Source organism: Hyalella azteca, unplaced genomic scaffold (assembly GCF_000764305.2).
Source record: "Hyalella azteca isolate HAZT.00-mixed unplaced genomic scaffold, Hazt_2.0.2 contig5766, whole genome shotgun sequence".
Lineage (NCBI taxonomy): Eukaryota > Metazoa > Arthropoda > Malacostraca > Amphipoda > Hyalellidae > Hyalella > Hyalella azteca.
This window is the reverse complement of record NW_025935947.1, coordinates 1-27796: the sequence shown is the minus strand read 5'-3', so window position 1 is coordinate 27796 and position 27796 is coordinate 1. Positions and strand designations below refer to the sequence as shown.

Sequence of the window (27796 nt, the reverse complement as noted above, 5' to 3'; positions counted from 1 at the left end):
CATTGCGTGCATCAACTTCGGACACACTTAACTGAAAGCATCGAGGATATCACAATCTTATTTACGGGGATTGTCAGCTTTACTCCATGCGCACAATTGACCGCTCTACTCCATGCGCACAATTGACTCCCTCGTCCACAGCCCCACTTTTGCCTCCCTCGTCCACAGCCCCACTCTTGCCACCCTCGTCCACAGCCCCACTCTTGCCGCCCTCGTCCTCAGCCCCATTTTTGCCTCCCTCGTCCTCAGCCCCACTTTTGCCTCCCTCGTCCACAGCCCCACTCTTGCCGCCCTCGAATGTCGCATAATAGAAAATGTGGAACGTTACACACAACATTTCAGTAAATGATAAATCCCCGATTTTTATTTCCAGTTGTAGAGTAAAATTACTCACATTGTAGCGGCTCGACTTTCTGACTGTCGTTATCGCTCTTGTTCTTTCATTCCGACGCATTACTCGAAACTGAAATCTGTTCGAGACGGGCCATTGGATTCACCTCCGACGCTGCACCACTACGTAACAGATCCGCGGTCAGATTTCAATCCCTGGGGAAGGGATCACTTTCCGTGGCAGGGCCGAGGCTGTTTAACGTCCTACCAAAGGATCAATGAGAGGGTGAGTTCACCCTGTAGACCGTCAAGTGGCAACAGCATGTGTTCCTGGGCACAATCCCTGATAGTCCACCTCTGCACCACGACCGGTGGCGAGAATCAGTTGGCCAAATGTCAGAGGTGGCGATCCATCGGGGCCTGGGACTGCTACGTCCGAAACATATACTAAGGATACTAAGGATACGTTTATTCATTATAGGTATTCACCAGAGAATTTCGTCATTGCATGGAGGGTACTATACAAACATATGTACATGCAGGTTAAGTTACCTTAAATTGGTAAAGGATAAAATGTATCAATGATGAAATTCACCATTATCTTTCGATGGCGTCTGTCTTATTTATCGCTGCTTAGCGATATTGCCACAGTGGAAGACTGCGATCGCTCCGCGTTCTTACCGGGAGAGGGGAACGTGAGCGGATTTTATGTAAGGATTCATCAACCCGAATGCCAACATGGCGTTGCTCAATGCCTGGAGGTATTTCGTTTCTGTTTAAGATATCATCGCAAGTGAAGTCGCTGCCTCTTCTGATGTACCGGTACCCGCAAGAGTACTCGGCAGAGTTGGTCGCGGCTGAATCTTGAATCTCAGGACTGAGTGTCGCATTGCGGCCAAATTCGATATCGCGTTCAGGCTGCGAGGGAAACAATTTGCGGGTCATTTCAATAGGAATTTTGGCTGAAAATCCGATGAAAGTTGTGTTAACTAGGTTACTGAAAAATATTTTGGAAAAAGTTCGATCAGTTCCTTTGTTGTTAACTTTTGTCATTTCGGCTCGTTCCCGGGAATGCATGGGACACAGATACGGCAAGACCCAATTATCAGCGGTGCTGATGTCTTTACATTAAGTCAATTATTTATTTCGTATTCAATGAATAGATTTTGTCACATATACTACCAAAAGGACAAAAATATACGTAAGGTAAATTAGGGTTTGTGTATAAATGGATCAAGATACCAAAAATGCTGAACAGTTACGAAGATGATCTTAAATCCTAAACTCAGACATTGAGGTTCACTTTTCGAGTAGAATGTTGAGCTCAGTAAGTAATATCAAGTGCTCCCAAATTAGGATCGTACCACAATAGAAATTTAGAATTATTTTCACTTATAATTGCTGGAGAGAATAGTTAAAAATAGAGGAATAGTGGCGTATCGAATAATAATTGGTATTATGACGCAAAGTAATTTTATTATTTTCTTACTACTCGTTAAAATTATCAATATAATTCGTCCTAAGAAAGTGTTGTCATTAATTTTAATTTTATTTAAATTTTACTTTAAATACAGGAAATGCAGAGAATTAAAGCATTCACATTAATTTTCCATGACAAATTATGTTAAATTGATAAAAAATGTTTAATTAAAAACTAGTAATTAATTTGTTAACAAAGTTGAGGACCATTCGTGATATTTATTTTATTTCCGATTACCGGTTTTTTCCGGAAAAAAAACATAATTATGAGAAGCTTTCTTTGACGTGCTGGCGTATTGGCTTCCCTGCGCATTTCATTAGCCGCGGTTCGGTCGGTATCATCTTGGTTGAAATAAGAACAATAATTCAACCATGGATTTCATTGGATAATTTTAGGTAACTCAGAGGCCAGGTCTTTATTATTCACAACTTCAGCGCAATTTAGGAGCCCGGTCTTCATCATCGGCTTATTTTGGTAATTTTGAGGGTCGGTTTTTATCATTGGTATTTTGTGTAATTTTTAAAAATAAATCATTGGATTGGATTTCGCAATAACGGCATGAGAGGATTTGTGGGGTAAGTGCCAGTCATTACCCACACAGTAAAACAATAGGATTGCAAATGAAAGAGACTGGAACTGAGATTTTACAGCAAGGCAAATTAACAACAAGGTGGGCTTTGAATATATGTATTAAGATGGAAAAATAGTGTAATGAATAATAACCCTACAGATTAGCGAGCTGCCTTTGTATGGATAGTTGTAAAAACGCTTTCCGTTTTTGAGTTTGGGTTGCCGTAAGTCCGCGTTCAGGTTTTAGGATAACCACGGTTTCAACAACAAATTTCCTTTTTATTGAATGAAAAATTGTATCTGTAAGAACAAACATAAAAAATATTAACCCTATATACTTCAATGTATGCTTATAATATTCAGATATAACAAATGATCATCAAAACTATAAATAAGTTATATAAAGGCATAAATCATAGTCTGCCTGTTATTTTTTTCGACAAAATCTGAATTGCCCTTATATACTGGTCGTCTAACTTGGCTGGATGAGTAAACCGAGTACAGCAGACCCAAAGGACCAGCCTTGATTATGGTCCTGCCACCGGCTCTGCCTTCCGCCTGGACGATCGTTTATGCAAGTTAATGACTATAAATTTTGACCAGCGAATGTTCTTTTCCACTGAGAATGTTTGCTTCCACTGTTTCCAGACTGAATGTTTCCTTTGAGCGGGGTCCGTTGGATGTGAAAATTTCCAGCGTGACTCCCCGGACTGTGCTCCTCTGCTAACTTCTAATCTGTCGACCTGAGAAATGTTCAACCTTCGTGCGGCCTACAACTTTACCTACATGTATGTAACTTCATATCGATCAAGCGTCGGCAAGCGGAAAGGTTGGAGCCCAGCCGAACTATATCGTCTCCATCTCTGGTCCAAGAGTTCTCGCTTATTGCTAGTCATATTTAATTGAGGATTCATTATTTCAAGTATCATTTGAATATTTATTAAAGGATGCACGTGCATTTTAATCACCTGTGTCCTTTTACAACAGAATTTTTGATGACTGACAATTTGGTAATTAGTTTTCCTGCGTTTTCACTATCCCGCTGGGGTATCCCATAAATGATGGAAGCTCTTCCACAACAATATCATTTCATTTCAAAAACTTGAAAAATGTACTAATGTTCATTTTAGTGCTTAGTGTACTTTTTTCAAACACATGAGTGAAATATATTAAGTTTCGATAATGAGGACGCACATAATAATTTTAATTTCTACTTGATTATTCAAGTTGCACCGACACTGCGAGAAAACTGCAAGCTTCATACGTGATTATTCTGACGTGATGCCTCTTTGACGTGATGAATCTTATGTTATAGACTTATAGCTTCATGATGACACTCAATTAACTTACTGAAAAGATGGAGGAAATGTTAATGTATTTATAGAAGCAAAACCTCACTGACCTGGCGACGTAGACCACAGGAACCCAACTGACCTGGTGACGTAGACCTCAACGACCTCACTGACCTGGCGACGCAGACCTCAGGGACCTCACTAACCTGGCGACGCACACTTACCTGCTTAAACGCTAATCCAGTGTACAAGTGAAATTGAAGAATTGTAATTGTGATGCAACCATTATCACATATTATCAGGGCATATTCAACATATGTATACATATTATCATGGTATATTCCTCAAATGGGAGACGCCATGCAAACTGCGGTCAATGTTGCACGAGTTGTACGGAAATTTATGCTGATTATGAATTATTATCTCATTTTAAAGTATTTTATTCAAGTTAAAAATTAATTGATTTTTTTTTCGATTAACTGAATATATTCTCGATGCGTTTCTGACTTTTGAGAATTCAAAGTACACCAAATCCTGGCCATGCTGGAGGAGGGGGCCGGGGTGGACGTGGTGTATTTGGACTTCGCGAAAGCATTTGACAAAGTTAACCATGGAGTGCTCTTCAGAAAATTAAGACTACTGGGGGTCGGAGGTGAATTGCTGGCATGGATCCGCAGCTCCCTAATTCAGAAAGACTACAAGCTGTCGTTGTTGGAGGCTCGAAGTCGAGTGAGGCTAGGGTGAAGAGTGGAGTACCACAGGGAATGGTACTCGGCCCAATCCTCTTCCTCATTCACATCGCTGACATACTGTAGATGTGGCAGTGGACCACGCCACTGCATCGCCATTCGCTGACAACACCAGGATACTAATGAGTAATGACCATCACAGACAGGACGGACCATGAGAGGTTACAAGAAGACCTCTCTACAATATATGACTAGGCCCAAGTGAATAAGATGCAATTCAAGGAAACCAAGTTTGAGGTTCTGAGGTACAGAGGTAGCGGAAGAACTGGAATGGAGCACCGCCACCTGGCACCTGACAACTCGGAAATTGAAGAGAAGCGACTCGTTCGCGATCTATGAGTGTTGATGAATACTCAGGTTAANGGCTGCATGGGACACAGGTACGGTACAACCCAATAATCAGCGGTGCGAGTAGACTGTTACCCCTATAAACCCCATTGCCAAGGCTCATGTCTTTACATTAAGTGAGCAATTTATTTCGTATCCAATGAATGGATTTTGTCACAGATGCTGCCAAAATTAAAAAAATACGCAAGATAAATTAGGGTTTGTGTATAAATGGATCAAGCTCCCAAATTGCTGAAGAGTTACGAAGATGATCTTACATCCTAAACTCAGACATTGAGGTTCACTTCTCGAGTCGAATGTTGAGCTCAGTAAGTGATATCAAGTGCACCCAAAATAGGATCGTACGACAACAGAAATTTAGAACTATTTCCATATTTAATTACTGAAGAGAATCGTTCAAAATAGAAGAATAGTTGTGTATCGAATAATAATTGGTATTATGACGCAAAGTAATTTTATTATTTTCTTACTACTCGTTGAAATTATCAATATAATTCGTCCTAAGAATGTGTTGTCTTTAATTTTAATTTTATTTAAATTTTACTTTAAATACAGGAAATGCAGAGAATTAAAGCATTCACATTAATTTTTCATGATAAATATTGTTAAATTAATAATGAATGTTTAATTGAAAACTAGTAATTAATTTGATAACAAAGTTGAGGACCATTCGTGATATTTATTTTATTTCCGATTACCGTTTTTTTCCAGAAATAAAACATAATTATGAGAAGCTTTCTTTGACGCATGTGACGCGCTGGCGTATGAGCTTCCCTGCGCATTTCATTAGCCGCGGTTCGGTCGGTATCATCTTGGTTGAAATATGAACAATAATTCAACCATGGATATCATTGGATTATTTTGGGTAACTCAGAGGCCCGGACTTTATTATTCGCTGCTTCTGCGCAATTTAGGAGCCCGGTCTTCATCATCGGCTTATTTTGGTAATTTTGAGGGTTGGTTTTTATCATTGGCATTTTGTGTAATTTTTAAAAATAAATAATTGGATTGGATTTCGCAATAACGGCATGAGACGATTTGTGGGGTAAGTGCCAGTCATTACCCACACAGTAAAACAACAGGATTGTAAATGAAAGAGACTGCATGGAATTGAAATTTTACTGCAAGGCAAATTAACAACAAGGTGGGCTTTGAATATAAGTATTAAGATGGAAAAATAGTGTAATGAATAATAACCCTACAGATTAGCGAGCTGCCTTGTATGGACAGTTGACATTTATTGGAATCCGACTTGATGAGACTTTGATGTTAATTTGACAGCACAATATGAGGCGCTCATTGATACGTGCAACTGATGCATTTTTCGGGCTGTAAATTAATTGTGTGCACGCTCGGTAATTTTTTTATCATGTATAAATAATTAGTGAGACAGACGGTCATTCAGTAAAGATTATTGAAAGGGATTCTTTTCTGGCTTGTGAATGAGTTAAAAAAGTTTCGGCTCACTTATTCGATATCAATTAGTATGATTCTAAACCATTCGATGCTACATGATAGCTTTTCATACAAAGCTTTTCTTCACGCCTTTTCATGACGAAATTTAATCAATTCTGTTCAAATATTTCTGGGGTATTATTTGACGAAGAAATGCTGTCATGTTGGTCATATTGCTGGCATGGCGATTTCAAAAAAGTTCTGTTGAGATCTTAACACATTGCCATTAAAATTCCATTTGTATCTTTTTCTGACAATTGAGTTCATGTTGAGTTAATATACAAAACATTTATATATTCATTTTTAATACGTTCTTTTTTCTTCTTATTTTTAAAATAAAACGACGAGAAATGTTGGGTGGGACGACATGGCTCGACGTGGACTCTGACGCAGGCATCGCAGCGAGTCCAAATACTAACACTTAAAACCAACAATAAATATTATTACTAAACTCTTCTGCGATATCCTGCTACTAAACGCTAATAATAAATGCTAACGATAAATACTAGTACTAAATATGAAGTACATATAAAGCAAAATAAAAAATCTAAATACCAATTCTAAATATCTACCTTTAAAGTTAATGTTAATATTACACACAAAACTGTCGATGAGTCATGACGTTGCGTGTTTAGTGTGTCAAGAGTGACTTGGGATTCATTTAAGAAATGAGCGGAATCCCTACGAGGGACGAATATCTGGCAGCCTTGAGCCATGAGGAACTCGTTATTATATTAATATTATAAGGGATTATAGATCATTACCATACACGAATATTATGCGTCGTCAAGGATCATTGTGTCGTACTGCGTTGTTTGGAGATAATTTAAATGAATAATTTGATAATGAATAATTTAATTTTTACTTCGGAAAGTAAATTCTAGTTTTTTTTCACTCTTTGGTCCATCTTTGAAAGTTTTTTGAACAAAAGCAAATGAAAACTATTTAATTTTCTGTGGTTCCAAATAATAATTCAGCTTGAAAATCAATCTAATATCTTCAAGTTATTCATCTTTATTTCCTACGCCCTTTTCCTGCAGAAGTTTATCCTAAAATATTTGGTGTTCAAGTAATAAATTTCGCATGACCAGAAACTTTCTACACATATCTTGTAATCCACTCGTATCTTTACTCTTAATCAACTTGAAACTGAAGTTACGCAAGATTGCTGGGTAGGATAAGTGCATTGAAATAAGTTGGTGAGGGACTATGAGCTTGTGCCATATAAACAGAGATAGATAAGATTTTAGAGGGAGAGCTCATCTAAAAAATTACAACAATAAATGAATTAAAAATTAATGAATTAGGAAACAAAAGGTGTTTATAATAATCTAATCCAGTTCTCCGATAAATTACTGCTATGAACCGCTGGGAATGCATTCTATACTAAATTAATTTACAAATAAATGAGATAGTACTGATATGAGATTGAAAAATTGTACTGAAATTCGTAATAAATGAAAATGTCCTCACCTGGACGACAGCAGGTGTAGGAGTCACTGCAGCGCTGGACTCTAAGAGGGCAAACTCCTGACAAAAATCTGCTCGAAAAAACATAAAAAATATAACTCAGTACTCACTGCAGTGAATGACAGAGAGCGCATTTTCTCGTCCGTCCTTGAAGTCACGGACAGACAGAAGAACAGACGGACATGACGAGCACAATAGCGCCTTTTTTCCATAAAAAAGGAAAAAATATAACTCAGTACTCGCTGCAATGAGTGACAGAGAGCGCATTTTCTCGTCCGTCCTTGAAGTCACGGACAGACAGAAGAACAGACGGACATGACGAGCACGATAGCGCCTTTTCTTCCATAAATGAGAAAATGCGCTAAGAAGGAGCTATGACCTAAAACTATTGCCTGAGTCAAGGCAATTGTGGGATATAAAAGAAGCAGAGAATTATGTTATGTTATGTTATGTTATGTTATGTTATGTTATGTTATGTTATGTTATGTTATGTTATGTTATGTTATGTTATGTTATGGTATGTCATGTTATTTTATAAACAGACTTGGGGTGAGCAAGGGGCACTATAAGCTGCAGGGAAGCAAGGGCAGGATAAAACATCTTGCACAAACAACAACGTTGAGGTCTTTTAGCAGCGTACCGTCTCAGTGAACTTTTTGTTTGCTTTTGTATAAAATTTAAAAATTTAAGAATTTGTTTCGGCAAAAGCTTGGTGCAGAAAATATACAACCATCTCTTTTACATGAATGAAATTTTTACAAAACGCGCCGTCAGGTTTAGTTAATATTAATCCAAGCTAGAAACCGTGAAAGGATCTGATATTTTGCAAATATTTTGCTTTGTAAGTTCACCAAGAATTATTGGAGATTTCTGAAACCTTGGACCGTTATTGTGAAAGTAAAATCCTATTAAAATTATTTTTCTGTGATTGTTTTTTTTTTCGCGACCAAAGTTTGGGAGCAATTTTCCAGAATGGTTCAACAATCAGAATACTCGACCTTAAATTCAACGGCGATAACAATTCTCGGGCATTTTCCACGGTGAATCTATTAGTTCAAAACCATACGTCACGAGCTATTAAAAAAATATTCTTTTGTTAGCGCATTTTCTAATTTATGAAAAAAAGCGCGATTGTGTTCGTCATGTCCGTCCGACCGTCGTGACTTCACGTTTTCGTCGATTTTGAGAAATTGCGCTCTCTGTCACTCTAATTTGTATTTAATATCTATATCTGAGCTACCGATACGCCTATGTATTAATGATACGGCTATGTATGACATGTCTATGTATTAAATGCATGTCAAGTCAGTCTAGTTTTAGGCTCTAATTTAAAAAGCACTTCAGAAGAAGCAGCTTTTGACTCAGTGAATTTGAGCGCGATTGTTCTGACGGAAATTCGAAGTCTCGGAGTCAAAACAATCCAGGGTTGTTGTCAGCAAAATTGCCGCATCCATCAAGAGCTATTTTGAAGGAACGACCATTACATTTTAATTAACTACTCGCCAGGCTGTTATTAATAAAATTAGGAAAGCGAAAGCTCTCCCAATTAATATTAAGATAGAGCGGCACTGATGCAACAACAATTTAACTTCGATTAGGTATTTTAGCAATAAAAAGGTGGAATAATATTTTATTATTACTTTAATGACAATCCACTAAATTTTGTTTTAAATAGAATTTGGTTTTCGTTCGCTAATGAATTTGTCTTCCAGCTTGAAAATATTTGAATATTTCAGCCTAATAGAACTAGAATATTCCCGCTTAATGATAATTTCAGCTTAAAATTAAGAAAAATATTCAATGGAAATTCCAAATACTTAGTTTATTTGAATTTGAAAAATTCATAAAGCATTTAAACACTATAAGCATTTAAATTTAAGAAGATTGAACTTAATGAAATGTTAGCAGGTTTTCACTTTAAGCTGGTATTATTGATTTGATTTAATTATTTATTCGCACAGGAGCACACGTTACAATGAAAAATAAAAAGAGACGTGAAATAAAATAGCAAGGCTTCCTGGTGAATGCCCATATAAGCTAAAAATGCTTCGCAGGCTGTATTATTATTTTAAGCTGTCAAAGAAAAAGGCTTCATAAAAAGTTTTCGATATTTTCCTTAAGAGCAGCTGGATTAATTAACTTACTCAATTTTTCCAGGAATTTAAAAGTAAAGAAAATAGCCAAAAAGTTTACCATTTCTTATAAGAGAAAACGTTTCAGAGTCCAGCTTCATCGTCAGTTCAAAACCTAGAACACAGGTACAAACAATTAGTAACCTAAAATTCACATTCAAACAATTCACCTAAACTTGAGGACATTAGAACTAAAATCGAAGACTCCGAAGCTGGACTCCGAAACGTTTTCTCTTATAAGAAATGGTGAACTTTTTGGCTATTTTCTTTACTTTTAAATTCCTGGTGAATTTGCGACTTAAGCAGCCAAGTGATTTTAATACTCAATTTTTGCTACCGGTTAGTGCTTCGCTCCTAAGAAATAATAATCCGGATAAGTATAAAAACACTTACAGGAAAAGCGTAACCGACGTTATCTTTTTTTTAGCGCAAGCAGCAAAAATATCCACTTTACAGATCTCGTAGCATTAAACTAATGTACTCGTACATATTATTTTGGAATACATTAGGTGGACGAGAAGGTTAAAATCATAAGAAGGCTCGGAATATCACTTTAAGGCAACACAGAATCACACTTGCGGAGCTAGCGCAGCTTATAAAAGTCATTTGCTAACCCAATAACAAACTCCAAGACTGCAATAACATATTTAATTACAAGTACAGTTCAAGAAAATATGCCGATCTTATGGTTCGAGAACAAAGGCTTCAATTGAGCACATCTAAGAATAGCACACCTTGTAGGCCTCCAGAACTCAACCTTCTCCGGCCGCCTTTGCCCTGCACCGGCAGGTCGAGACGACTTCCACCCGCCAGCGAACCGGATGCATACTCGCCTGATCAAAGAAAAAAAATGCTTATTATTTCCATTTTCCGTGCATTTCACAATTATGCACATAGACAAGAATGCAATAACAATAAATTTCAACTGATTGGTAATTTTGAAGGTACCAAGATAAATTCAGACACGAAGTTATTGAAAGCTATGATGTAGGAAGCAAATTTAATGTTCGATGTGAAGGCTCGAGAGTTTTGAATCAGTCTGTAAATCGTGCCAAGCTTATTTTGTAGCAACCGCTCGAGTTACTTCAAGTATTAGAAACTTTTTTGATGTAACAAATACCAACTGCCACGAAAAAATTATTTTTTCTATGAGAGCTCTTTCACGGGAATAGATAGCTAAATAAAATTATAATTAGACTATATGGATATTATTGGATCATTGCTCAATTGTGTTGTAATGTAAGTCTGAATATCCTATATTGAATGTTGCCGGCAACCTAAGTTCACATTTTCATTCCTCTACTTGATGATGCTTGAAATCAGAAATGCACGACATCACTTGATTAATGAGCACATCCGGCTTGAGAGTCTCTAGAGGCTCATTTGCAACAAAACACGGAATATATTAAACATATACTGTATACCGAATATAAGATCCGCGACCAGAAACGCACTGAAATAACGTGATTGGAACTGTTTCTTCATAAGTTGCTGCGCTTAGAACGAGCAAATATCAAATAATCAATGAAATACACAAAAATTGAGCGTAGTGCTAATACATACACATAATTTGCTAGGAACACTGAATAAAAAATTCCAACACGGCAATTAAGACAGGTAAAGCTATTGGACCTCCTACACTTGTCACGACGCATGAAAAGTGGTCGGTCAGCAGATAACGCGTTCGTAATCTGCTATTCTAGCAGATGTTGCCAAAATGAAATTGTAATATCAATGTTTAACCTCTATAGTTAATGAACTGAGGCTACAGTTAGTGTGGTAAAGTTAAAAGATTCATAGAACACAAGCCAATATGCAATCGAAGACATTAGACCCCCTCAATTCGTCACACTTACCCGGGGTGGTATCGCCGTTGACAGAGATACCGTCAGCTGTCTCCTTATCTGCACAGTCAGACGGTAGACTGACAGCGCGCCCTGCTGTCAGCCTGCGAGCTCTGTACCGTCTCAGTGTAGCTGCCAGCAGTGAAGTGGTCAGCAGTGCCAGCAGTACGACGACACTCCCGATGATCCCTGCCAGCAGAGGCGATGCTGTTCCTGGAGGCGCTGTGTCAGCATCTGAATCAAACGAAACAATATTAAATTGTCCCAGAACGTATATTTAAAACAATAAAAGATAATAGGATTGCAGTAAGATTGTACGTGCAGAGTTCGTTTGATAGCGCTGCGAATTTATTTTAGTATGAAGTCTGCAATTTCGTCTGATTATTTCTTATTCGTCCAAATAAAATGAATTGATGAAGTTCTGGGATTAAGGATCGATTGAAGGAAATGGTATTGGATTAATTAAAAAAAAACAAGTTAAGAAGGCGGCATTGTAGCAGGCGATATTTGTTGGGTTATTAAAAAGTGACGAGAGAATAACACGAGAGGAAATCTTGTAAGCTAAGCTGCTTGTATAACACTGTTATAACATAAGTTAAATATCTAAATTCGATTTCGCTCAGCGAAATAAATAAAAATGTTTGACAGCGCGCCCTGCTGTCAGCCTGCGAGCTCTGTACCGTCTCAGTGTAGCTGCCAGCAGTGAAGTGGTCAGCAGTGCCAGCAGTACGACGACGCTCCCGATGATCCCTGCCAGCAGAGGCGATGCTGTTCCTGGAGGCGTGGTGTCAGCATCTGAATCAAAGGAAAAAATGTTTAAATGTACCAAAGCGTATAATTAAACAGCGAAAAGATAATAAGATTGTAGTAAGATTTTATTTGCAGAATTCATTTGATGGCGCTGCAAATTTTTTTTAAGTGAATTGTGCAATTTCGTATGATTATTTCTTATTCGGCCAAATAAAATGAAGTGATGAAGTGCTGGGATTAAGGATCGATTGAAGGAAAGGGAGTTGGATTAGGTTTATTAAAAAAAAACAAGTTAACAAGGCGGCATTGTACTGTAGCAGGCGATATTTGTTGGGTTATTAAAAAGTGGCGAGAGAACTAACTACACAAAAGGAAATCTTGTAAGCTAAGCTGCTGGTATAACCGTGAGTTAAATATCTAGTTTGAATTCGCTCAGCGAAGTTAATAAAAATGTTTAAAACAGCCATGAAATAATGTATGCTCTAAATCTCATTCAATCATACAGATTGTTGAATCTTGCGTAAACTTTGCATCGTATTGTGCAGGCATAAGAACGAAATTAAGATGAATGTTTTTCCTCGAATTTCGAAACAATCAGAGAAATCAAACCTGAAGAAGCTGGGTAACCATCTTCGTTAAAAATGAAGAATTAAGTCCGATAAAATAACATTATTGTCGGTTTCAAAAGTATACAATTGTATAGTTTTGATTTTAACTATCCAAATATTTCTTATCGCTACCGGCTACCTTGGACCATCACAGATCTTTATCAAAAGATTGTCAGCCACGGGCTCAGTTTTACCCTAAACTTTCCATGCTGAACTTTTTCGTCATGAAAAATTTACTCTTAACTTACTCAAGCTTGTTGAAATGATCATTAAATTGAGTTCGTATATGAAAATTTGAATGCATTGTGCTTTGTCATGATGAAAAACAAGATAAATCCTGGTTTTCAAAGTTTATAAGGTATAAAAAAATGACATTTTGTCCAACGTGTTCGTTAAATGGATGATGAGAGACGTCGCTCAGTGCTATGTTAAGCTCGAAGACTTAGATCTCGATTGATTATAATTATGAATGTTTATGATTATGTTTGATTATGAAATTTATGAATAATATGAATAATTATACTCGCAAATCGCTTCATGATAAAAACAAAATCTATTCACACTTATAATTAGCCTCGGTGCTTTTGAGAGCCGAAACCTTCCAAAAAATAATCTTTGAACACATTGTTAAAGGTTAACTAGGCCTGTGAAAAGAAGATAGTTAATTTATACAATAATAAGCGAAACAAAAATTGCAATTAAATACATTCTTAGTTTATTATTTAATGAATGGCGAATATGAATTAAAGCGATGCGTGAAACGTATTACCCGCATGAACAGTTTTATTTTGAAGTTATTGCATTTGAAAACCGATGATCATACATAGTGGATGATAAAATAATTTTATGCTCTGATCGACGAGGTTCATTCTAAAGAAATTAATCCGCGGTGTTATTCATGTATTCATTAAAATTTTCATCATTATCCATTTCCTCCTTTTAAAACACATGAGGAATGCTCTTGGTTAGATAATTCTTGATTCCCACGAGGCATTTACTCACTAACAAGGCTGTCAGTTGGAGAAATTAAATCCGGAGACTAGCTTGGAATAGCTAACATAATTAGTCGGTCTCTTCGTGAATAACACTCCGAAAATGCAAGCAAACTCATTGGAATTAACTTAATCTGCTCAAACTAATTAGGTATACTAATCGTGTCATTAATCCAGAAAATTTCAGAAATAAAAATAAGATCTTAGTTTAGCAGTACAGAAAAAAACAATCGAAAATAAAACAGCGTAAATGGAATGAGCAGCGAGAGGAAATTATAGAACGATCAAAATCATCCGGTGGGTGACCTATTATTGCATTATGTAGGTCTTAACCCTTAAAAGTGAAAAAAATATGTTAATAACTTTTGATCGAGTTGGATAATACTCTAAAAAAATTGCCTATAAGATAAACAAATTTACATCCGGTGTTTAAGAAAAAAAGTGCCAAATTAAACTTAAATTTAAATTAAGTTGCAGGTTGAGGAAACCTTATATGAAAGTATCTGGAAACAAACAAACAAAAAAAAATCCCAGTCAGTTTACAAATTCATTTCAATTCGTTCCCTATTCTGCTGCCTCGTGTATCTAGGGCAAACGTTATCAATTATAAAATTCCGATTCCATAGTAACTGAAGTCCTGCGATTACAGAAAATTGAATATAAATAGAATATAAATTCGTTAGCTATTGGTTCAGAGATTCAAGACGTTTTAATGGGTGCATTTTAAAAGCAAAATGTTTGAAAGTCGCTGTGATGGTTTTAAATCAAATGTCTCCATGGAAATGTTGGCAAATAGTGGTACATGATAGCACGAGATCTAATTCCATACATAACACGCCCCTGAATTCTTGGTATTGGTCATTAAGCAAGAAAAACTACATCAATACAAGAAGAACGAAAACAAACACTTATGTAAATAATTTTAATACCGACTTATAAAATCTTTTGATTAAAAACCGGGGCAAAATTGGGATTTGCACCGAACTATCCGACCAAGAGTTCTTCGAGGGTTTCTTTTGTTTTTTCAGTGAACTTATTTCGACACACATAAAACACATTCACGTATTATTTCAACCCCATATTTAATTACAAAAGCAGTTGAGAAAATTGATACACGTTATTAGCATTCGATTCATTAGGGGCAGGAATATTCGGAATAATAGTTAAAAATGCTCCGTAGTAATGAGAAATGTTTGTACAAGATTCTGCTGCAATAATTCTGCCTAGCGAATTACGGACCATGCCTAGCAAATTACGGACCAGGCAATAAGTCCAGCAGCTATCTCAATCAATCGTCAGCTATGGAAAGATCGGGTTCCAAAGGCCGGATCCCTTGTGAATCAAGTAACGAAAAGTACAAGAATCGGCAACAGGCCATGGGCCTATTTATTAAAAGCCGACACTTCTATTCTATTCTATTCAATTATAATACGTCGTTTGAACTTTGATGCAGAGTCTGTCGCGTAAATATCAGGCAGATCATAGAAGGTAAACTAATCACTTTTATAAATCTCCATTGTTAAAATTGAAGAGGAACGTTGAGGTATTCTTGCCTGGCACGATTTTGCAAGGTGGAGATGAATATATGCGTCAGAAATATTTTTATATGTCATAGGTCCTAATTTTATTTGCCCTAATGTATTTATTTTATTATTATTAAGTATGGTATCAATGAAAAAATAATAATTATGATAATAATGCTGATATTACTACTACTATTACTAATAATAATAATAATAATAATAACAATAATAATAAGTAAAATATCCCCCATACCCATCCGATTTTCGGCGACTTTGAGCGAGAAGCTCTCGAGGAGGTACGGCAGCGACCTGCCCCTGACGTTCACGGAGAACACGCGCACGGCGTAGTCAGGGTCCGGGTCCAGAGGCCGGATGATGAAATCCGGACTCTCGGATGAGATGTTCGCTACCACTCGTCCGGAAACTGGTTCTTCCACCTGCATGCAATTAAAAATTCTGAATGAAAGTGTTGAAATCGACGGACAATAATGTTTTCATGATTTACTGTCCTGACTAAATAGCGAGACAAAGCAGGTAAAGAATAAAGATTGAATAAGACTAATTGTCGCTCGACACATTTCAGGCACGAAACCGAATCAATGAAGTTGGAGAATAAATGTGTTTTAAATCACCCTCTCCTCGGACAAAGAATTTAGATTTAACCCGGCAAATCAAAGTCTGGTAAGGCCAGGTGAGGTCCCAAAATTGGGATATTCTGAGAGGTAGAAGTCCGGGTGTACCGGATCTGCCACTAAAAGAAGTCTGGATGACTTCAGAGACTCGAGCGCTTGTCTTTGATCTGGAGACGAGCTCAGTCGCACCTGACCTGCCGAGTGCGGTATTTCAATTCACACTCGGCGAAAGAAAAATTGTCGAGTTAGGCTAGGAATTTCTCCTAAAAATTTGGGAATGAGAAAATCTAGAGAGGTTTGCACAGACTTTTGAATAAGTTGTTGAGGTCTGCGTTGAAAATAGCATGCGAGCTCGTCCGAAGGTATGTGGATATAGAGCCATACTTGGTGGAGGAGCGTATATTGTCTAGCAAGTGCAAGCAATGGAGTTTGTTTAATACACCCATTTCATTAAAAAAATAATTAAAAAAGAATGAATCAGCATAAATCACGAATTGGTAGGAAACGGAATAAATTAGTTTGAACCGAAGTTAAATTACAACTTTGCTACATCTATATTCCATTCGCTATCCTTAGATCCTATGTCAATTTGCCTGGAGTCAATCTTGAGCGGAGAGCATCTGCTTTTTGTGCAGGAAACCTTCGCTTAAATTTAGAGCTCACCTGAACCTAATCTAAAAAAAATAATACTATAATAATTTAACCAATAAAACCAAAGCTCATTTATCATTAGTATATATATTTCTTATTTCTCGAGTCTTTAAATATATAGCAAACACCCGTACGTGACTTTATAAAAAATCTGTAAAAGTTACAAAAATTCATACCCCAAAATATAATATTTCAGTTTCAGTTCAATTTCTGAAACTTCTCACAAGTTCTTTTTCTGAAACTTTAATGAATTTGAGCTCACCGAGCAAGAATTTTGATCGCTCCCGCATTCCTTAACACGAAAACCATATGTAATTTTATATTTATGTTAAATTTTAAGATAACGCTGATTACTCGATACCCAAGCGTTGGTACTTAAATCCTATTAGAAATCCTAGCCTTGAATCATATTTGAAATTTTTAACAGAATGACTATACATGAATTCGATCTTAACACTTTGACTGCGACGTGCGCCATATATGGTACACGCACGCATGTCCCAAACTGCTATGTGCGCCATATATGGCGCACTCTTAAAAAATTTATAGTTTATAAAAAAAAGTTCTTTAAAATATCAGCCAGATCATAAACTTGTGAAAAATATGATAGGTAATTGACAATAATGTTTTCAAAAACCTATATGAACGTCGTGCAATCGAATCATAAGAATCTTAGTAGTTGGAATGTAACCTGGAATAATGAGTGGGTACAAAAAAGAAAAATTATTAAATAAAGGGGGTTATCTTGTTCCAATATGTTGAAAATCATTTTTTCGGTATTGGTATGGATTATAGCAGTAGAAAAATAAGTATTAGTCATTCAAAAGTTGCCTAAGCTCACACAGAAATAGAATGGCACTGTAAAAAGCAAGATAAACAGAGATACGGATTCCGAGTACTGGGCTAACAATTGATAGTTACTTTTCTAGCTTTTCGTCTCACTTTAGCACCAACTAACTTCCTTTTTCTTGCAATTATCTTAAAGCAAGACGCAGATCAGTAGCTCGTCATGACATGAAGTTCAGATCCTCAGCTTCAAATACTTTAGAGCTGGAACACCAACATCTAAAATCATTGTGATTTGGTTATATAAACATTTCTTCACGTGTCTACCTATTACTAGTGAAAATACATTCAGTAATCTTCAACAACTTCAGCAATTCGCATCGATTTTTACCGACTATAGAACTGGGGCCGCATTATCAAAACTTCGTAACTTTTTGTACTTCCGACAAAAAAGTTACGAGTTACGTTACGTAAGTATACCCTAATTTTGGCATTATCAAAACATTCGTACGTAAGACTTAGCTAAAAGCGTACTATCAAAACCATCTGGCCAACTGACCAATCAGAGGCTTTGGATTTGTTTACATTCTGTGAACTTCGATGGCGGAAATCGATGCCTTCGATGGTATCGACTATCGAATGCTGTCTGTCGGTATTGCTCCTTGTTGGCCCAGAAAAGGCCGTTCTAAAATAGTTGTGAACTCTTTTTAATTAACAGCGTGAGTTGAAGAATAAATCTGTGTACGGAGCTAAAAATTATGGTTGGCAAAGATATAAAGTACCGACTAGAAGAAATGAATGAATTGAATTTTTGAAAAAGAATGAAAAAAAATTTGAAAAAATGAATTGAATTTTTTTCCAATATCACTGCTTAGCACGATCACATATTTTAATCGTGCAAATGTTGTATGATCAAGTAGTGGAGCCATCACAAGTAGAGCCATCATTCTATGCGTGCATAATCCGCGCTGTCTGATTATTGATAAAATTCTATCACAAATCACGGTGTTGCTACTTGCTAGTAAATCAATAGTTTCCTATTGCTTCAGCAGACACTCTAAACTTGTGTGGAACTCCACTTACGACATCCCCGAGCAGGCGTACAGTTACGTTGCGTATCTTCCCGCGCAAATGTTTTGATAATGCCACCTCTAGAGTTACGTCATCAAGTCAGCACTTACGCCACTCGTAAGTCGATTTTGCGTTCTTACGAACTTTTGATAATACGGCCCCTGATCATCAAGCACCCAGGCATTTGCTACAGTTTTTGCCAATAACTTCAACAGTCGTTGGTACCACTCCATGCTTTGCTTTGAGCAGTTTTGTAAGAAATCATCTAAATGAATTTCCCTAAATGAACTTCCCATTTAGCAGCATTTTACCCCAGAATGATTTTTAGTTTGATTATTGCAGTCACAATCCGATTTCATTTGCACAGAAAATGTGTTTTTCAAGCGTTAGTACCCGTGTGATGCAAATTTTTTATTGTAGTTGAACAATAAATGCCGTGTACCTCATATGGCGCACGTTGCCTAGAAAGATGAAAGTTTCCATCCCAGGCGACGTGCACCAATAGAGGCTCACAGTTTTTATGTCAGAAGCTTGTAGAACTCGCTCAGACAAGAGCAGCGCACTAGCCCTGATCTCGCTGCCTTGTCTGAACTTAAGTTATTCAAGTTTGAATGAGTCGCACCACTGGAATACAGGCTATTTTGCGAGTCGCAGTCAAAGTGTATTAACAAACGCGGTATTCTACCCACTTTGAAAATTTAAAGTAGATTGTTTTTAGTTACTTAGGCACCACGTATTTCACGCCTCGTACAATGATATTATCCAACAACAGATTAATTGCATCACGATAGTCATTTGAATTCCTTATAAGTTTGTATAAGCCGGATGTATGTTTTTCCCCGTATCTTGGATGCAGTTCTTCAAGTTCCTGAGCCCAGTGCAGGCAATTACCCAAAGACCAGACAGGAAATTACGTGGCAAGTGGACGGCTGGAGAGACGACGCGAATTTCAATGAATTTCTTTGTACCTGAGTTAGAGGAAGCCTCGGCATTCTGCAGTATATTGAATGGGTCTCATTGTCCAAAGAAGAAACACTTTTTACACTGACACGTTCTTTTGCCTGGCAAGACTAGGCTTGTATGATCCATACAAGGGCAGTGAGTGCATCGCAATGCGGACGAAGTCTCGCTCGTTTCTCTGAGTGTATGGGTCGGGGGAGGAAGCTTATACAGTGGGAAAAACTATATGATGAACGGAAGCAAACCCCGTGAGTAGAAGAAATGGTGCCCTCTTGGCCCTCCGCCACACTCACCACCGCCACATTCACCACCGCCACTGCCATGTAGTATCTGCCGGCGCTGGAGGTGGCGGGCCGGCAGGTCACGTGGAGGCTCGACGGCGTGCGGTTGTGCACACTGCAGCGCTCCACGCTCGCCGGCTCGCCTGGCGACAATATGGCAACACTGATTTGTGGCGACACTGATGTATGGCAACACTGGGGTACGGCAACACTTGTATGTGGCAACACTGCTTTATGGAAACCCTGCTCTATGGTAACACTTTTGTATAGCAACATTGTGTTATGTATACAGTTGATACTTCGACAGTTTTGTTGCCGTGCTAAAATTTCAGGAAACGCGCATAACATTTTGAAAATTTTTACAAAACATAATTGCATAAAAGTACTTATCCTCTTACTTTTTTCAATTATTGCTATTTGGTCATTTTAAAATTTTAGCGTTCCCATCTCATCGCGCAAACGATCATATAACGACTATATATAACGAAAAGGAAAAGAATCGGCGACAGGCCACATCAGGCCTACATTTCAGCGCCGACATCATTATGTTATGTTATGTTATAACATTCCTATAGCGGTTCATTTGACAAGATAGTAGCCGAATAATCCCGCATAGAACTATCATATGCCCACTAAAGCTTGCTGCTACCCCACGCAACTCGACGGCTTTTATGTCTTGAACACAACGCGTTTACGTCGCTACAAAAAACTCTTTACCTATTCTCCCACCGCGGCCAGAATCCCTAATGACAGACTGGACCATAAAAAGAATCCTGCATGTTAGGCTCCCGGAAGGCAGGATTCGCCATGTCCTCCTAATTAGAATTTTCTTTCGGCGCGAACTTGCAGAATACCAACAAAAAATCCTAATCACAAGATGACACACGAGCTTGGTGGATGGAGAACATTTTTGAAGGTAGTTAGGGATTGGTGAGTCGGGAAATATCATCCCACAAACTTGAAAATTTATTCCGCAACTGTCGTCACGCGACGTGATTTGCGAGACAAGATTGATCTTCGCCTAGAATGAAAAATTTCATATCCATTGCATGAAATAATAATGCTTATAGTTGATTCAATGTAAGAGTACATTTTTATTTATTTCACTTCACGCTTAATAAATTCAGGAATGTGGTGTTTGAAAAAAATTACTGAAGCTCATCACTGAAAATGCAAAACTGCAAAGTTCACGGCAATTTTCGGAGGAGTTAAATAATTTTGTTATTATATAATTCATTGATCTAGTAAACCTTGATGTTGAGGAAATATTTACACTAAAATAAATGTATCCGGTTAAAAAACTGAAATTTAGACCAAAAATTTCCGATTAAGCAACACGAACAACGAAGTGATTTTCAACAACACTTTGTGTACAGGCTTACATACAACTGCAACACATGGAGTGACTACCAAGCTTTTCAAGAGGCAAACGAGACGCCCAATTACTCAATAAATAAGATTATACGCTTGATAATACGAGCATGGGAGCGCCATCAGTGCTATAAAATAGCTGTAATAGCTCTATAAATAAAGACCACCGGGCATGTATAAACTGGAAGCATTAAAGCTCGGATCAAAGCGACCGTATGAGCTGCGGATGAAAGGAGGCCGCTTCTGTAGCTGTGAGACGCTGCACGCGGCGACAATAGTGTCATTTAAATGATATAGAGTGAGAATTATCTCAGTAACACTTGAATTTTCGAGTACCTATGAAATTTAGTCTATTCAGTAATACTCTTGGCAATTCAGGCAGAGTATCTAGGCTGATATTCTTGCCATTTTCGTTTGAAACTTTCGCCATTTTCAAGCCTTGCAAATGGAGATCATTTAATAATAACAATGCTGAAAAAATGAAAAGTTTTCATTTATTTACGCTGGGGGAATTTCTTTAGTCCCAAGGACAGAGTGTAACCGGAGATTGCATTCTTCAGTAGAAAAATGCAGTGTGAACCCCATTTATTTTCAATCAGCAGACAGAGACTGATTCGTTTGATGTTTTTCCTGTGTACATCAAAAAATTTGAATAGAATAAATAATAAAATAATGCAAATTTCCAAATAATGCATAATTTCCGATAATAATTAATTTAATATTTCATCAGTTTGATTTTCAGATGAAATCCGGCAACGAAAGTAGTGATTTAAAATTTTCGGAACAAAATGTACGTTAATGACATTAATATAGTAATCAAATTATCTTCAGTTAATTTCAAAATTTTCTCGCTAAATCACATTGCAATCTTTTAAATAATTCAAAAAGAGCACCCTTCTTTTCATCATATAGAAGCTGACTCCATTGCAGCATTTCGAAAATCCCGAAGCTCTTATGCGGAATTTTGACGTTTGTTTACTTGTAGAATTAAGCGTAAAATGCTGTACAAAACGATAACGTTTGCTCGATGGAACAGAAAATCCTTATGGAAGAACTCCCTTGCCATTTGCATATGCTCACTCAATTGAGCGGGATTTTCGAATTCACCAACAATTTTTGACTAAAAATTTTCAACAGCGCAGCAGCAAAAATTTAATTGCGTCTAGCTTGATCATTTAGTGTTTCCAAATATTTCAGGATGTAATCGAATATTTCTGAAAGTTATTTCTAGGAAATTTAATGTAACAGCATCCATTAATACACTTCTATAAAAAAATTCCTCAATAAATTGAAAATCTCTCATTTGGTGATTTCAAATTCGGGCTTCTGCCTCCTCTTCGGTATAAATAACGAGCCAGAATTTTGCACTAACAATTTTTTCACCGTATACTTTATATTATTGGTAAATTTTTTATAGAAATTTGTTTTTATTCAACAAAACTCGTCATTAATAAAAAAATAATCATTAATAGACATGAAAATAATTCAATGCAGTACAACATCAGAACAAACGAATATTATTGTAAAGAATACAATGGCTGGAGCAATGCAGTGCATTCATTAACACAAAGCATGTAAATTATCCAAGTATAGCATTTCATGGAACGCGAATGCCATCTCACGCAGCAGCGCATTATCGAAGCATTTCATGTAACGCGAATGCCATCTCACGCTTGACGCATCCAGAGCTCCAGGCTGCCTAGCATTTAAATTGGAAGCATCTGCTGACCTGCTTTGTTTGTGCTCAGTTACAACTGAGTTGTGGGGAATGTTTGTATCAGAATGTCAAGCACTTTAAATGCCAATCTAATTTGAGCGAAACCTGTATATTGAATGAAGAAGATACTCGATCTGTTATAAAAATTCTTTTTAGCAAGGTCGTAAAGAGAATTCATAACAGTAGTGCCTAGTTCAAATGAGACAGTGAGAGCTTATTGTGTCATACTCAAATCGACTAATAAGAGAAATTGAATAATTTATTGGGTTTAAATATAGAATTTCAATACCTAATACGCCCATGGTTATTTTCAGCTATTTATTCCACGAAATTAATTAATTACAGGTTTCGACATTTGCATCTAAAATTATTACCCGCACTCGTAACGAGAGTTCTTCCGTATCATAGTTTTCGCAGGATAGACACATAGTTTGTGATAACATATTAGCATATTTATTGAATTCATAAAACATACGCAGAGTTATAATATTAAAAATACGCCATAGAAATTCATCACACAATTTTTAAAACCAAAGATTACAAATAAGCTGAGCAATCGCTAAAAGAATGCAAGCTATATCCGCATTAATAAACATTAATGCATGCTCATGCCTCAGCATAGGTTTTGAACAAAGAATTGATTGACAAGGAACATCGAACGATGCCGAGGAGGGTAAAAAGTTATTAATAACGTATGAACGCTCACAGCGAATAGGATGAAAAATTTTATCTAAAAGATTTGAACGTATTAACTTGGAAAGTGTCTAAAATTAATCATGTACAGGAAATGGTAAAATATATGTGTTGCAAAAAAATAGAGTGAGAAAAACCGTGAAAACTTGCAGCAAACATTCGTCAAAAACAGGGCATAGAAGGATCAATGGGACTTGAAAAACATCTTAGAAATTGCTTAGAATATTAACATCTATTACAATAAAAAAATTGAAACAACCTCTATCATCAGTTTTAAATGTGAGGTACTGTTATAGTTTTTAAACTTTTAGCTCATGAAAAATTCAGGCATCGAAATTCTCTCAATTTGTGACTCTAACGGTCAAATGACATAAATGTATTAAAAAAACTTCTCGATGTTGCTTAGTGGTTAAGATCACTACGAACGAAGCAATGAGTTGGGGGTTCAAGACCCACAACTGGTTGTGAAAAATTAATTGTGATAGTCGAAATCAGTAAGATGCCCGGGTAGTTAAGAATAAGCAACAGACGAACACAACCAACACAACTATATACTGTATTATATAAATTGTAGTTCGTGAATTATCACCGCGTGGAGTAGATAACTACGTTTCAGCATTCAGTTCAACAATTAGTCATAAAAAAATTCCGTACCGTATTCGAGGAGAGTGTTGGATTATTCTATAGACTTTTACGGCAAATTCTTATCTGAAGTATGGGGTCGAAGAGTATTTTCGATGAAGTGGACGTATAGGTTGACAGGTAATCCTTCGAGACGTTTGTTTGAAAGCTCGGAATGTGACAATCTTAAATTATGAGCCTAGCTTGATGGTGGACTTCATTAAAATTTGACGTTGACGTGCATCATAAAAAATCAATCGTTGCAAGCCGCAGAAATAATATTTACTGAAATTCATGTTTATAACGATCGATGTTGATGTTCACAGTTCAAATAATTCCTTTTCAAATTTTTCCTCACAGTTCAAATTAATTCCTTTATTCTATTAATTCTATTCTGCTTTTATATTTATTATGCATATATCTATTATATCTATTATATCAATCATATTCTGTTAATTGTGTTTATTATTTCAGTTTATGTTAATCATTATTATTTTTCCAAATCACATAATCTATCTTATATTATATGCACAATACAGTGAACATACTAAACTGTGTATCCAGTATCCCATCGTTTCTGGATGTTCGCCGAAATTAAACGTTATAAAGCATGATATAAATATTTAAAATTGCATTTTTAAAAAGTTGGATCGGAAAACGGACGTTGGATTAAAGTATTTATATTAAATTTTCTAATTGTCAAGTGTACATATAATAATTTTTTTAAGTTTGAAGCCAACTTTGAGAAAAAATTCGTCGTTCCGTCGCAGAATTTGATTTAGTAATCCCTATTTGGCTTCTATTTTGCTTTTTATCGGCGCGAAATATATAAAGTTATTCATGAGGTGCTAGAAAACCTACTACTTCCACAACTACTGTATGTACTACCCAATTTTGCTTAACTCCGGCACCTCTCGGGCTGCGTTTTGGTTTTAATTTGGCTCCAGTCAGAGTTCACTTTTGTTTGAAAAAAATTTGGGAAATATCTCAAAGAATTCTCGAAAAAATCTCAGACCAAATTCAGACAAATCTTAAACAAATCTTAAACCAAGTTCAGACATACCTCAAACAAAACGAAATGACGGGCAAAGCCAGATGAAACAACGAGTCAAATAAAAATGGAGCAATTAAATTAGAAAATTAAATTCTCCCACGAATTTGGAATTGAGGTTGTATGAAGTTTTGCACTGTGAATTCGCAATTGATTAGCAGTAATTAATGAGAGAATTATGCTTAAGTCAGGTAGGATAATGTGATAGGAATGTTATCAAATTAAATTGATTATAATTACTTAAAAGGATGGTGACATCGCCAGCCAACTATTAATATTTTCAATAATATTATTAATGATATAAAATATACCTAGCATTAATATTATTTCGATCGAAAGGTATATGTAATTTGCTAGGCATTTTAAGACTGAACATATGCTCCTGCATAGCTTCGTCTAGTCTGTTTTTGAAGATGTTCATACTCGGAGCGTCAACGATGCTATCAGGTAGGCTGTTCCACATGTCGGTGACTCGAAGCGAAAAGAAATGTTGTCGCATGGATGTGTTACTACGCAGTTATTTAGTTTATAGCCGTGGCCCCTGGTGTTAGTTCTTGTTTCAAATTCTAGTAATCCTTCTGGGGCCTTGTATAAACCGTGGGTATTATTCAGGACTGAGTGAGATATTTCTCTTTCAACTGCATGGTGTGTATTACTGATTGAATAATGTAATGCTAGCAGACTAAAGACATTATTAGTATAAAAATTTGTGTTCGGGCATCCGTTGTAAACAATCCTCAAGGTGAAGCAGGATCTGTTCGCTGCGTGTGAATAATTTACCTTGTTTGGTTTAAGCTGCCGGTAATAATGGACGTCTATGTACAAGTAATTTTCCTGACAGTTGCGCTCAGCAACATGTGAAGGTCGTAAAACATTCAACCTCAATTGCTTGTTATAGGTCTATGCTTACTTTACCAACGCAATAACAGAACCAAACATCCTGCCAGTCATTGAAGAACTTTATTCAAAGTGAAAAATATAAATGTCGTGAAGTTAAAATAGAAAATAAACGAAAGTGATAAAAAAAGTTACCTAAACGCACAAAAAAACCCTACAAGACTAAATTCATGTCATTTTTTAATATCAGAGGATTTTTTAAAGAAATTTCATGTAACGACTGTGATGAATCCGACAAAATTACCTACGATATAATTTAGGATGACATTGAGCAATTTTTAACTCATGGAATCACGCTTCCTATTATAACGTGACGAAGCAAGTCTTCCTCAATTGAATTCTTTCGGCATGGGTTACATGGTTTAGCTATCTTACTTGGATCCAGGCGCAGGAATCGCAGTGAATTTTTCATGAAGGTTTATTCCAGTCAATCGACTGAGGCAACAAATCTGTGACTTTTATAGTCTCATGACTTGGCAGCGTCTAGGAAGCCTATCAATATTGGATGCGTCTGCTCGAACCGAATACTTCCTAGAGATGCCAACATTTCTGTGTTGTTGAGAATTAGGTCTTGTTGGCTGAACAATTTAGAGGCAAATTACGAGCACAAATGTAAGGAAGCTGAATTAAATTCCACAGTTTTATTTTTTTGCGATAAAATTAAGCGCAGGCTGCGTTTACTTGCGAAGGAATTGCTAGCGTTGCTTTCGAGAGAAAATTAACTACCATTTTACTGTAATAAATTCTATGTTTATTACGAAAACCGATGAGCTGCCCTCAGTTTTCACATCCGCAAATCCAATCTTTCTCAGCTTCTATTGTTTGTTTCAATTATCAAATATATCGTGGTTCTTATTTCAGTAAAAATAGCCTAATGCTCTCTTTTAGACGAGTACTTCTGAGTCTTGCACGAAGCAAGTTCTTGCTGTTTTTTATTCCTATTAATATTTTAAATAAATTGTTATATAACTTCTAGAACACTTGCACGATTCATCCAATCACTTCGAAGATCTCACATAAAACTTTAACAACAGTGAAAACCTGCATAAATAAAAAAAATCTTGAATAACACATGACTAAATCACTAGCAAATTGAGCACACGAACATGAAAGGAATCGCTGACTAACTAAATAAACGAACATAAATAAATCATCGACAAACTCAATAAACGAACATGAAAAGAATGTGAATGAATAAGTAACATACTAAATAAACGAACATCAAAGGAACATGAATAAATCATTGATAAACTAAATATACGAGCATGAAAGGTACATGTACGAACCACAGTTAAACATTCTAAATTTTGCATCATACCGCGGCGTCAGGCTTGAGGAGCGTCACGCCCTGACTTGTGTTGAGGCTCCAGGAGAAGCGCGTAGGGGGCGGGTGAGCGTCCACTGCGCACTCGACGCTTACATTCGCCCCACTGCTCACCAGCAGCCGCTTCTGCTCCCACCGACAGCGAGGGGCAACTGAAGTAAAGATGGGAGAATTGCAATATCTTAGCTGCTTTCACCG

At 36.7% G+C, this 27796-nt stretch overlaps 1 protein-coding gene across 1 annotated transcript; it reads right to left on the bottom strand.

Annotated features, from left to right (window-relative positions):
- Positions 1-944: 944 nt before the first annotated feature.
- On the bottom strand, positions 945-27750 carry LOC108673928 (the record flags this gene model as incomplete). Its single annotated transcript, XM_047880629.1, has 7 exons — positions 945-1248; positions 7698-7765; positions 10561-10659; positions 11683-11904; positions 15797-15980; positions 19958-20119; positions 27593-27750. Coding segments are annotated over 7 exons (1178 nt in total), but the record flags the coding sequence as incomplete, so codon positions are not given.
- Positions 27751-27796: the final 46 nt, after the last annotated feature.